The sequence below is a fragment of the Asterias rubens genome, chromosome 2 (genome assembly GCF_902459465.1).
Source record: "Asterias rubens chromosome 2, eAstRub1.3, whole genome shotgun sequence".
NCBI lineage: Eukaryota > Metazoa > Echinodermata > Asteroidea > Forcipulatida > Asteriidae > Asterias > Asterias rubens.
In genome coordinates this window covers 2,569,746-2,583,680 of record NC_047063.1, presented here as the reverse complement: position 1 = coordinate 2,583,680, position 13,935 = coordinate 2,569,746, and the positions used below count along the sequence as shown (strand labels likewise).

Here is a 13,935-nt window from a genome sequence, read left to right as displayed (position 1 = left end):
CAAACAGCGCCCTCTAGCGGTCTTGGCGCTCACTGCCTGTATATATATATGGCCCAGGTCATAGCCTTGGTGCCCTTGAAATGCTCCAAGTAGAAACTTGCAATTTCCTCATAGGGTGCACTTTACCAGGGAGAAAATGCCTTGGTGCCCTTGCCCTTCAAAAATGAAGCATACAGACCTGCAACACCTAATGTATCTTGTGCTATATTGCTAGAGTGCTATATATTTCTATCCATGACTATAATGACGCCAGGCAATGTTAACCCATTTTTGTTTCTTCTTTGTTGCCAAACAGCCATGGGAATGGAGGGTAATAAATAGTTAAATACTATCAAGTTGTGATTCCTCTCTTTTTATACATCAGTTTTCTCCATCTGTTTTCTTGACAAGGATTGTGTTCAGTTTTCATTTGAATCCATTGTAACATTACAAACTCTGGACCAATCCCATTCACACTCATCCTACGTTTCAGACCTTCTTCGTGACAGCAACTTTTAAAGGGAAGGTACACTATTGGTAATTGTCAAAGACCAGTGTTCTCACTTGGTGTATCTCAACATATGCATAAAATAACAAACCTGTGAAAATTTGAGCTCACTTGGTCATCGGAGTTGGGAGAAAATGATGAAAGAAAAACACCCTTGTTGGACGAATCTGTGTGCTTTCAGATAGGAATAAAAGACTTCTAGCTAGAAGTCTTTTTTTATTTTAGTGAGAAATTACCTCTTTCTCAATAACTACTTTAGTTACTTTAGAGGGAGTCGTTTCCCACAATGTTTTATACTATCAACAGCTCTCCAACACTAGTTACCTAGTCAGTTTTTAAGTTAATATTTGTTTTGAGTAATTACCAAACGTGTACCTTCCCTTAAAGAAATAGCACAACATTGTTACTGTACCTGTTTGATCGAACTTACAAAACCTAACTGTCTTGTAATGTCCACACGTTGTTTCCTCGTTTTCAATACGTGCAAGACTTCCCACAGTCTGTTACTTCAGCCTGCAATAATGACTGGTTCATCAATGCAAAACCTAGGCACAAAGTCTGCTCCGAAAGGCAGTTAACAAAAACTCATGTGACTTCTTTAAACTTAAGACAAAGCTAAAATTTCAATAATGTAAGCGAACAAAAACCAATGTTGTGCCATCTCTTTGAAGTCGGTGATTCAGTATTGCACATGTACAAACTACAGGTGTCCAGTTTTTCTTTATCCCTGATTTAATTAATACTCAAATACTTGTCACCCCAAGTTGGTAATTCCCCAACCCCCGCTCCCTCAAGTAAATTGAGTAATGTTCTCATCAGATTTGGTGGGGGGTTGCCAATCTTACCCAAGGCTTAATGTGGAACCAACTTGTTTTTGATCCGTATACTGATAATGTAATAAATTTGGTTTGGACAAAGAAAAAATGACTCAAGCAGGACTTGTACCTGCGATGTCCTATGGATTAACATGCCATTATGACATAAGATAATGTCGCCCCCCCCCCCCCCCCCCTGGAGATTGTGTCCCCCATATGGCAAACTGTGTACAAACTTCTTCTGATAGCGCCCTCGTTTGAATCTTTCTCCTTCAGCCTATGATAATTTCCCATATGGCGGACAGATCCCTGGCGTACAGAATTCCCTGGGACACCAGCTCTCTACCGACTCTTAATAAGGGAGACCGCCAATATTAATAGCTCAGTTGGTAGAGTGCCAAGTATTTTCCAAATAAGTTTCCCATTGTTCATGTATAAACCTAAAAATAAATAAAAAATCCACAACTTTTTGAAATTTGTTGTAGTAATAAAAAATAAATAGTAGATGGTAAGAAAGAAACCAAATGCACCCTGATTTATAAGCACCATGTTTGCTTGAATCACTTTTATTGATGATGCTGCGGTAAACACCTGCACAGACTGACATCAAAATGATGACTTCCTGCCGATAAGCACATTGTACATGTACAACAACTGGCTAGCTTTCTCTCTGACACTCTTTTACAATCTGTGTTGCAGGAAACAATTTTGTCTGGCAATTTTACATAGCAAGAAATTTAGACTGAACTTAATTTGTGCACACAGAATGCTAACATTGAGTTGGCAATTGTGTTTTTTTTGAGTCGCAATCAAAACATGTGTAATTTTACTCTGCTACACATACTACAAGGGAAATTGTTCACTTTGATGTACTACACGCATATTGCTAAAATAAATACTCGTACAGTATTTCCCTTTAGTGTAACGGTTCCAATTTAAACATCTTTTATATTAAGGCATCATAGAGACTCTCTCTTACCTCTTACAAGGTTCTTAAGATGATGGAAGAAACATTCTACAGTTTCTGAATATTTATTATTGACAAACAATGGGAGACTTTCTGGGACGATAGAGGGCAGCAGACTTACCGGGTAAATCCATTGTTCTCAGAATTATGCGCATGTTCAGAACTACGTAAACAATGGAAATTTACCCGGTATGTCTGCTGCCACCTAGCGTTGGAAAGTCTCCTATTAGTTTTTGTAAAGCTGGACTGAGAGTTTTAGACTTTTATAACAAAAGAACTTTTATAAAATGTTCACTGATTTCTCTTGCTGTGCTTGCACTATAGTTTTCATCTTGAAGGGTCTAAGCACTTCTATGAGTGTTAGTCTGAGCAATTATGTCAATTAAAAGAAGCTGCGTTTTGATTGAAATTATTCCTCGTGGGTTTATAAAGAGAGCTGGTTAATTCAGATGTCTCAAAATATCCATGTTACATGTAAATTCATTAATATATCCATTATGAACTCATGTTTTGTCTGAAATACATATTGGTGTTGACAGAGTGGTATTTTTAGCCCTTTAAATGCAACACGAGTCAATAAACTGAACCATCCACACATTTGTGCTCTGAATTTGCAGTGTTTTCAGTTTGACTAATCTAACGCATTCCACCTGCATGTGTGTGTGTGATGTGCATTATATCTCTTTCCTCTGCCACTTGTGTTTAAATGCCAAGCTGTTTTAAAAAATAAATAAAAGCCTACTCTTTATTTGTTGTTTTTCAGCCTACTCCTATCATGTACCAGAAGGCATATCAGTGCTACAATAACAAACTCGTCACCATGACGTTCAGGTAGGTGTCCGACCTGGTTTTTCCTATCAGGGTGTTTGAGCTACTAAACACAAACAAATTTGCTTAGCATGAAATTTTTTGCCTTGATAAAAACAGGATTGCCAACCAAATTTCCACGTGATTTTCAGGATTTATAAGCAAACAACAGCTGAATACATGTAACAAGCAATATGCAACGATAGGAAAGTTGGTTGGTAATCCTGTTTTTATCAAGAAAGACATTTCATGCTAAGCACATTTTTGTGCTTAGCAGCTCTATGAAATTGGGCCCAGGCTTCCAGCTTGCTCTCACTCATAAAGACCTATACTCTACTTTGCAGAGGTGTTCAAGTATATAGAACAAAGAGCCATTCTAATTGCTTTAATTCGGACATTTCAAACGCAGGAGAAGCGTTCACCGACTCTTTTCAGAGCCAACACTCCTTCAAAAGAGACTTAATACATTGTTGTACCCGCAAGTTTACTATTTTTTAGATACCTCTTATCATTTGAAGAGTGTACTTACTGCACATTTACTGTCCGAAGTGTCGAGATCACACCGACTCTTTTCAGAGTCAACACTCCCACGAAAGATATTTTATACATTGTTGCACCCGCAAAATTACTATCTCTAGTTGGAAATTTGCATAGGGGATAAAGTTCACATTAATTTTGGTTATACCCATTATACACAATGTGTGCTAGCACTGTATACTCGGTACTTTCCCGAGCCCTGTCAAAAAAAAAATATCTCCAGTTACTTCTCATAATTCAAATAGTGTACTTACCGCACTGTCTTAGTGATGTTTGCTAATTCCTGCTCATTTGACTCCTCTCCCCCAATCCAGTGCCTGGCTGTTGTACCACGAGAGGAAGAAGCGTCGTCGTCTCATGATGGCTCGTAAAATGGTCCAAGCCGCTGAGTACTACGACATGCGCAAACAACGGGTGCACCTGCAGTATTGGATGCAGTGGTATCGCTTCCGCAAAGACCGCCAGGAAAGTAAGTCACCATCGGGCCATTTGTCACAATTAAGGAGTTTCCCCCTTCAAGGTCTGAGAAATTTACTCAGAAGATAATTGGTGTCTAAACAGCTGCCATTTTGTTATTTTTAGTAATAAAATTCTTACCAGTACACATGTTTATGTTTTAATTCTTGTTTTGCTCTTTTTCTTTATGTTTAAACATAAGTCGGCTCTTGGGCTGCTATGTTTGAATCTTTCTATAAACCAATAAAATAAACCAATAAAATATTGGGGAGGGACAAAACAAAAAATCTCTCATATTTTTTCCTGTACACGTGTTCTTTCCAAAACGGACGGAACCGCAAATTTCTCTCTTTTTGTACCCAGAAGATATCTAATGTCCAGAAAGCTGTGTTTTTAATTTTTAATTTGGGACTGAACAAAGAAAAATTTACTAGAGTGGGATATGAACCAACAACCTCTTTGCAAGCTGTCACTCTACCAACTGAGTCTACCTTGGGGTGTCAGGGCCGAGCGGATGACAGCACCGAATTCAAGCTCTGGGGATTCTGTTCAGTGGAGTGTGGATTCGAATCCCGGTCGTGACACTTGTGTCCTTGAGCAAGACACTTCACTATAATTGCTTCTCTCCACCCAGGGGTAAATGGGTACCTGTGAGGGCAGAGTTGGTTCTTGTGATTGATTAGCCTTGATTGCGCTACATATTTGGCGGCACAGGCTGTATACTCCCCAGGGAGCTGAGATGATTTAAGGCCCAGTAACCAGGGGTAATAATGTTGAAGCCCCATGAGTGTCACTGCGTGACGGACCTGAGCGCTGTATAAGAAGCCATTATTATTATTATCTAGCCTTATACATGTTTATGTACATGTTGATGGCGATCTCCCTATTTTGGCAATATGTTTGTTTTGGGCACTGCCAGTCAGAACTAAAATTCTTTCCTTTAAAATGTATTGCATATTCTCACTTAACTTCTTGTAAATAATGAGGTCTCTATTATTTTGCTTTTTGTTTTATTCTTCTCTTGCTTTGTTCTTCTGCCTGCAATCTGCTTCTATCCTTTCACCCTGTTTCTACCTGCGTCCCTTCTGTTAAATGTAACTGAAACCTCTTTGAGTAGATGGTAAGTTTGCATCGGTAATAAAGAATAGTATCTGGTTTATCCTACATGTATACAGCGGTACGTGTAAGCAAGGTGTTCTCTCGAGTAAGCCTGGGTGATTAGTGTAACTAGTGTAATAGCTGCGGCTATTGATTCCTTAGTCGAGTCGCGACTACCATGTTTTCAATTACGCGGTTAAATTTGCATTGGGATAAAGAATATAAGATCTGTTTTTTTTAAATGCCATTTTTATAGATACTCTTTAGATATCTAAGCTAACTTGAAACATATAACGTCATCGGATACCCAGACAAATAGGTATGTACTGTCCAAAGAGGAATTTTTGTGACAGTCAAAAAGTTAAATTCAGTGCGTTCATTAGAGCATGCTAGTCCAAACAGTTCAAGACCAATCAAGAACTCACTCTGTGCCAGTGAAGTTAACAACGAAAAGTCACCTCAATCCACTTAGAATCTAAAGTAGTAGTCCCAGATGTTTTTCTAACTTCCGCCCAGGTAGTAGTTTAAAAGCAGGACAGTTCTTTTCAGAACTGAGAAGTCTCCAGAAATCCAAAAATCTACGCATCAATCCCATAAACTTTACTGCCCTTTTTATTTATCTATTGCAGGTGCGTACAATATCATAAAGAATGTGTACGACATGTCTTTATCTCGGCTTGTGTTTGAGGCGTGGCACAACGTAATGCTGGAAGCAAGACGGACCAGGGAATACTTTGAGGTGAGATTCTAGCTGGATTTATGGATGTTGGTCGGATTTGAGACTGAAGATCTTTTCACATGGCAGCAATTTACAAGGGGCTCCCTTGGTTTAATTTTAAAGGAAGTGGACACTATTGGTAATTACTCAAAATAATTATTAGCATAAAACCTTACTTGGTAACGAGTAATGGGGAGAGGTTGATGGTATAAAACATTGTGAGAAACTGCTCCCTCTGAAGTAGCATAGATTTTGAGAAAGAGTTAGTTTCTCACTAAAATAATAAAAGACTTCTAGCTAGAAGTCTTTTATTCTATCTGAAAGCACACAAATTCGTCCAACAAGGGTGTTTTTTTCTTTCATCATTTTCTCGTAACTTCGATGACCGATTGAGCCCAAATTTTCACAGGCTTGTGATTTTATGCACATGATGGGATACACCAAGTGAGAAGACTGGTCTTTGACAATTACCAAACATGTACCTTCCCTTTAAGGAAAGACTAAGACTGAGATGTTAATTGTATATTGTAGTGCCGTATGATTTTTGAATTGAAACGTCTAGTTGAAAAAAAGGAAACATTTGCAATAGACCAGTATTTAAAATGAACATAAGTTTGTGTCTGAATTGGTAGTTTCAATAGAATACTTGAACTATATGATGATGTATTTGGGTAACTAAATCACTAAAATCACAAGATTATCTTTCTTCCATCTTGGAAGGTATCCCAGTATGCCCAAGTCAAGGTTAGTCACATGTCCCACTTGAATGTTTACAGTCGCGTAGTTCATGTCAGAGGTCAACAATTAGTCATTGTACCATATAGTTGATATCCATTATTTTGTAACTGATGTGTTAGCCTGTTCCAAAGTACAAGATGTCCTTAGTAACATACTTCATTGTTATACCCCGGTAGCAGATTGTGAAGTTTTATTGGTCGAGAACCAATCATGTGATGTGATACAAAGACGCATGTTCCATGGCGTAGGATGTGCACTAGGCGTAATGCACAGCGCGCAGGTAAATCATGAGTTTTGTTTACCGATGTACATTACCTTGATAGTTCTCACTGTTGGTCGATTTCCAGCTTTTGTTTGAAACAAAAGCTGGAGGGAACAATGAAGAATTATTTCTTATTTGAACAACTGTACATCTGCTTTGTAAACTTTGTATTTGACTTCCAAAATGTTTGACTGCGGAAAGGTTTCACTGATATCAATTCAAATATTCTCGCCCTCCCCTCTCCCCCGCTCAATGTCGATGGCAGCGCCGACCGCGCAATGAGACTGTGAGCCAACATTGAAAGGGGGCACGGGGGCCGTGGTGCGAGGGCCTAACGAAATATGGCCGGGACTGTAGCTTAATTTGGCTTGTGTATGTTGTTCTTTGTCTGATTTTCCTCTTTACTGTGTGAGGATCTTAATTTGGTGGATTCTGGCACCTTACAAATACTTTTTATTTTTATAATTTTTATTTAATAGAGATTGGAAAGAGGAGAGATGGATGGTGAGGATGAGATGATGTTTCCTCGAGGCGAGGCAAGAGACGACATCTCTCTACTCCCAAGAAAACTAGCCATTAAGGTGAGTAGAGGGATCAAGGGAAGCAAAGATGATGGTTATCGTCTGTTTTTATTTACAGTACACTGGAATATATCTTTCCCAGCATTTTTCACTGCAGCAGCTTCTTGAGCAAGAACTTTGTTGACAGGAATTTTAATTTTTGTTGAATGTGTTTTGTTTATTGATGTCTTTTTTTATCCGGCTAAAATGTGTTTGTATATCATTTAATTGTAGTAGAGAAGTCTCCCGAATTTTGTAAAGTCTACTCCTCGGTAGTAGAAAATATAGCAAAACAAGATCTCTTAAGAACAAAATCATCATGGTGTTTCTAAGAAAACAAATATACATTGATATTGCCCCATGCAACGCCTCAACTGATACTGTGACACTTTTTTGGTAATTATCAATCAAAAGCTTGGGCCCAAACCTCAATGTTTTTAAAAACGTACCTACACTTCTGTCGTTGACGGTGTGTGTCAAAATGACAATACGACAATCCAGACACTAAAAAAGATGCTGCCTTAATTATTTTGGTCATTCACTGGCGGAGGTTTGGGGAAGGGGTTGGCGATTGAATAGCCAATTATTATAAAAGCATGGAGTAAGTACGTTAATTATCTCTCTTGAAATGTAATGTCACATATATTGTTATTGCGATCGTGCAGATTTTCAGTTATCTTGACTTGGCCGATGTGAGTCGATGTGCCCAGGTATGCCGGCAATGGAAGATGATCACCGGTACAAGCTCGCTGTGGAGCAGGGTAAGAGCACTTTCTCATAGAATTAAACATCCCTGGTCAGGGTTCTCCGAGGGATTCCTTGACACTGGGGGGGGGGGGCATTCTTGACCAAAATTTGGGAAGTTTGTCCAAAGTACGCTGAATTGAAATGAGGTCTCTGGAATGCTTTTCTACCATGTTGTTTATCTTGGTTTAAAATCTGCTAAGCAGAAATTTGTTAAGCAATGTTTTCTGAGTAGTCAGCGCTATGAAATTGGGCCATGTGGAACGCTGGAGCTAACTTAACACAGCAGTCGGTGTCCTGCGGTTTACGTGGAGTATAGTTAACCTGTGACATCATGCCTGTATCTCAAAATTATACACCGTACTACACACTAGAGTAATCAATGGACACTGTTTAGCAGCAGACCTTTTTTGGCATGAACACCAGGGCCCAATTTCATGGCTCTGCTTATCATAAGAAAAGAATCGGCGCTTGCGGAAGCAGGGATTTATGTCCTTATGTCAAGCATATTATACGAGTTAGCGGGACATTTTGGCTTCTACACCTGTTTTTTTTTTTACATGGCATTCATACGCTTACACAAGTAGCGAAGACATTCAGGCCTTGCCCTGCCAGCATGGCAAAGGCAAAGGATTGGTGATTGGCAAGGGCAAAAGATTGGTGATTGAATTCGACAGAGCCATCATATTGGGCCCAGGTTCCATTCAGATGCAACATAACATTTTGGGTTGCAACCTACTTGCTTAATAAGGTTTGGGCAACTGTCACAGATAGTATCCATAACTCTGCCTCTGGGCATTGAACTAAACTAACTTACTTTGTTTTTCATTTTTTAATTTCAGGTCAACTTGTCATCAATAAAGAACAGGTAAGTAAGCAGAATTGTGGTATGCTCTGAACTTATTAGGACTAGTGGTCGGGTGGGGCTCTGTACACGTCAAGGCCAAAGCGTTAAAGACGTCAGACTTAAGTTTTGATGGCTGATTAGTCATTAGGGCCCAATTTCATAGAGCTGCATGAAATTTCTTCCTTGATAAAAACAGGATTACCGACTAGATTTCCAATTGTTGCATATCGCTTGTTATTGGTATTCAGCTGTTGTTTGCTCATCCTGAAAATCACGATAGAAATTTGGTAATCCTGTTTTTATCAAGGAAGAAATTTCATGCTAAGGAAATTTTTGGGCTTAGCAGCTCTATGAAATTGGGCCCAGGTTGGGGGTTCAAAAGTGACACTTGTGTTCTTGAGCATGTCGAGCAAGAGTAATAAAGAGTAAAAGTGTTCTGTCTCTCAGTGTTTGTGAGTTTCGTCGAGATAGTATCTTCTCCCCTGTGAAATGGAATGGAACCGAAAGGTTGCAACGTGTCTGTTTTCTTTTGTTTGTTTTTGGTTTACTACGCCTTAAACACCCAGCAGGGTGGATATGTGGGCATCACAAATCTTATTATTATTATTATTATTTTTATTTTATTTCCAGGGCTACTGACAGATTTGTGTGTAAGCTGCTGCAGACGTGTCGACCATACCTCCTCCATCTCAACTTACGAGGGTGTGACAGTCTGACCAAACCAAGCTACGTTGCTATAGGTAAGAGTCAGAATACCAATTTTAGAAGAGGGTTAGAATGTTAGAAGAAATCTTTGGGTGGTGATGTGGGTCCTTTGGCTATGATTACAGAATTGTTCAGACTTTTATCTGAATTCAGAAGATTTTTTTTACAGCGTGTGTCATCGTATTTCACAGGTTAGCAGGAAAATTGGGTGGCCATATTTCGTGTTTACCGTGGATTTGCATTGTGACGTCATTTATTTTTGTGCGGTAAGCACCGGAAGGTTAGCATGCCTTTTCGTGTGCTTACGGTTAGCAGCGCTATGAAATAGAAATTGCACAGTAAGCACAAAATCGGCCGCTAAGCAGCGCTATGAAATTGGGCCCTGGTTGTCATTGTTCCATGCAGGTCAGTGTAGGAATCTGCAAGATCTGAATCTATCTACGTGTGGTCCTAATATTTGAAGTATGGTTTCAGACATTTTAGTAAGCAATGGTTTCAGACATTTTAGTAAGCAATGGGTTTAGACATTTTAGTAACCATTGGCTCTGATTGTTCTCGACATGTCAATGTAGGAACCTGCAGAAGACCTGAATCTATCCGAGTGTGGTCCTAACATTTGAAGTATGGTTTCGGACATTTTAGTAAGCAATGGTTTCAGACATTTTAGTAAGCAATGGTTTCAGACATTTTAGTAAGCATTGGCTCTGATTGTTCTCGGCAGGTCAGTGTAGGAACCTGCAAGATCTGAATCTATCTGAATGTGGAGGTGTGAATGATGACATGATGAAGGACATTGCAGAGGGATGCCAGACCTTGCTGTATCTCAACATCTCTCATACCAACATCACCGATGCTACGCTAAGGCTTCTTGGAAGGTAGGTGTAACAAGTAAAACGTGCATGGTTTTGTTTGTTCTGCTTAAAGGCAGTGGACACTATTGGTAATTACTCAAATGATTATTATCACAAAACCTTACTTGGTGACGAGTAATGGGGAGAGGTTGATAGTATAAAACATTGTGAGAAACGGCTCCCTCTAAAGTGAAGTAATTTTCAAGAAAGATGTAATTTTCCCAGAATTTGCTTTCGAGACCTCAGATTTAGAATTTGAGGTCTCGAAATCAAGCATCTGAAAGCACACAACTTCGTGTGACAATGGTGTTTTTTTCTTTCATTAATATCTCGCAACTTCGACGACCGATTGAGCTCAAATTTTCACAGATTTGTTTTATGCAAATGTTGAGATACACCAAATGAGAAGACTAGTCTTTGACAATTACCAATAGTGTCCACTGTCTTCAAAGGCCGAGTCACACTGCAGCGATAACGATAACGATCAAGACGCAAAGAGTTAACGCATACTATTGGTTGAATTGCTCCACACAGAATACGCACACACTCATTCAACCAATAGAATGAGTTCTCTTTGCGTCTTGATCGTTATCGTTATCGCTGCAGTGTGACTTGGTCTTAAGTTGTTTCTTTTCTCTCGGTAGACTTCCATGATTTTACTCTCTTATAAGTAATTACTTTTCTTTATCATTCATGACAACACAATTTCAAAGTACAGTACAGTTTTAGGATGATTTTAAAGCCATTGGACACTTTCAGAAAAGAAAAAAAAAGTTCACAGATTTACAAATAACTTGCAGGGTATACAGAAGGTAATGGTGAAAGGTTTCTTTTGAAATATTATTCCATGAAATGCTTTACTTTTTGAGAAAACATTAAACCAATATCAATTCTCGATATCGAAATTTACGGATTTATTTTAAACACATGTCATGACACGGCGAAACATGCGGAAACAAGGGTGGGTTTTCCCGTTATTTTCTCCCGACTCCGATGAGTGTATGAGCCTAAATTTTCACAGGTTTGTTATTTTATATATAAGTTGTGATAAACACGAAGAGTGGGCCTTGGACAATACTGTTTTCCGAAAGTGTCCAATGGCTTTAAGAATGCTTATTGATTTGAACAATGACCAACGCGTCTAACTGTATTATTTAGTTAGTTCTCTTGACTCTGTTCATCAGCGCTGTGTAACCATCTTTGATGAGAAAGAGCACTCTAATAATTGTGTTAATTGTATTGTTTCATCAGGCTTTGTCGAACCAGATGTATAGCCAACCTCACTTTATAATTTTTTATTAAATTTGATATCTCCCAGCCTCGCTACCATGGGCAGCGCGCTGTATCAATACCTATCATCACTATGGGATGTACTGGGAAATAACGCTGATTGACTCAGAAAATGCGTGCGCGCGTAGTTTTATGACAACACGTTTTTAAAAAACAAAAACAAAGTGATTCTTTAAGACGAAAGACGTGTGTGCACGCGTAGAAAACATTGAATAATGAATATGTACGCTCATTTATGGCTCGTTTAAATGTGCTAGCATATAGCACATTTAAATTTGCCAATTCCAGGGATGAGGAGAGGTATTGGTTTATATGTATACACATGTACATCGCATTGAACTGTGAATCTCCAGAATCATGAAGACTTAGTGAAATGATCCGAGGTCAAAGGTGATTATGTGTGTTGGTTGCATAATTCACGAGCCTCGAAGTGTGACGTCCGATGTTCAGGCTAACCTTGAACCTTCTCTATGGATCCCCTGTTCTCAGCTCAGAGGGATTATTTTTTTAACCCTGTTTTTGATTTGTGATATTTTTTAGATGGTCCCGCAACCTGCAGTATATGAGCTTGGCATACTGCAGACGCTTCAGTGACAAAGGGTTACAATACCTGGCAAACGGTAGAGGCTGTCGGAAACTGGTTTATCTGGACCTATCTGGATGCCCACAGGTGGGTAAAGTTCCAAAGCATCAATTTTCTTTTACAAAAATAACAGATTCTATGTGGAGTGAAGGGATTGTTGTAACACAATTGTCAGTATTTCAAATATTGTAATAGTTTTCTTCAAAGGTAATGGACCGTTTCGGCTTTCCACTAAGCTCCACCCACCGCGCACGTGAGCAAGACGTGTGTACGAGCACTCCCAATGACATTCTGCACGATTCTGCCGCGCGTGCCAAATATACGCGCACGCATGACCGAGTTTGTCTGACCACAGTCATTGCTGTGATTGGTCAAATGGGTGAACGCGCACAGTTTGATTGACAGGCCGGATCGGTTCATATTCCCTGGCTGCAGCTTCCCAGGATGTATTCTAAAACCAGATACTCTTCATCCTCCAAAGGTTTGTATGCAGCAGCACCAAACCTTTGGAACACTCTTCCTTATCAAATACGTCATGCTAATTCACTTTCAGATTTCAAAACATCACTCAAAACACACCTTTTCTATACTTATTTCACTTCTTAGACTATTTATTGATTTCTCATTGCTTTGTATTGTTAATTTTTGATTGCTTGTTATTTTGTTGTTAAGCGTTGTGGTACTTTTTTTTTGTGTAAGAACGCTATATAAATGCTTAGATTATTATTTATTATTATTATAATAATTTATACACAAACCTGGATTTTCTGACATCTTCTTTTGACACTTTGGTTTTACCAGATCACAGTCACAGGTTACAAGAATATTGCCAATGGCTGCTCCAACATCCAGTCGCTTTGTGTGAATGACTGTGCTACACTCAAAGATGAAAGCATAGTGGCTATCGCCTCAAAGTGCCACAATATCAGAAATATCTCTTTCCTGTTGACGCCCAACATCACCGACGTAGCCTTCAAGGCAATCGCACAGCATCGGAAATTACAGACAATACGTGTGGAAGGTAATGATACTATAAGTTATCACACAAGCGCGAGTGGAATACGGAAAAATATAGTGCTTCTGCGTCCCATATCTAACAAGGCCGAAGGTCGAGTTGGATATGGGACGCAGACGCACTATGTTTTTTGTATTTTCACGAGCGCGCGAGTGATAACATATTTATCTTCAAGCAAACTTGGCGCGTGACATAGAACACACAAGACGCATGGTAGTGATATTAGCCGTGCAATATTGGTTTTGATCACCACTCCATTCTGGGAATCTGATTGGAGGATTAGCCAGTTAGCGCGTACTTGAAGATAAAATACATTAGGATAGAGCGAGTCACATAATACTTACACAACCAGCAACTGTTTGGTTAGCAAAAACCAATTCTGTAATGTTCCTTTAAGCAAACAAAATTCTTCAAAAATTTCTGCATAGCCATAATAAGCAGGATACCATGAAGTC

General features: G+C 39.1%; 1 protein-coding gene across 3 annotated transcripts in view; it reads left to right on the top strand.

Annotated features, from left to right (window-relative positions):
• The window catches only part of LOC117306774 (dynein regulatory complex subunit 6-like), a 28,915-nt gene that overhangs the window by 6,680 nt on the left and 8,300 nt on the right, over nt 1–13,935 (top strand). Inside the window, exons 5-16 of one of the 3 annotated variants that reach the window (XM_033791275.1) lie at nt 296–310; nt 3,033–3,100; nt 3,928–4,082; nt 5,187–5,189; nt 5,797–5,906; nt 7,365–7,466; nt 8,111–8,206; nt 9,032–9,057; nt 9,667–9,776; nt 10,463–10,616; nt 12,423–12,552; nt 13,267–13,486. In XM_033791275.1, the coding sequence (XP_033647166.1) occupies nt 296–310; nt 3,033–3,100; nt 3,928–4,082; nt 5,187–5,189; nt 5,797–5,906; nt 7,365–7,466; nt 8,111–8,206; nt 9,032–9,057; nt 9,667–9,776; nt 10,463–10,616; nt 12,423–12,552; nt 13,267–13,486 (1,189 nt within the window). The remainder of the gene's footprint in view (nt 1–295; nt 311–3,032; nt 3,101–3,927; nt 4,083–5,186; nt 5,190–5,796; nt 5,907–7,364; nt 7,467–8,110; nt 8,207–9,031; nt 9,058–9,666; nt 9,777–10,462; nt 10,617–12,422; nt 12,553–13,266; nt 13,487–13,935) is intronic. The other 2 variants (XM_033791279.1, XM_033791278.1) reach the window with 2 other exon arrangements.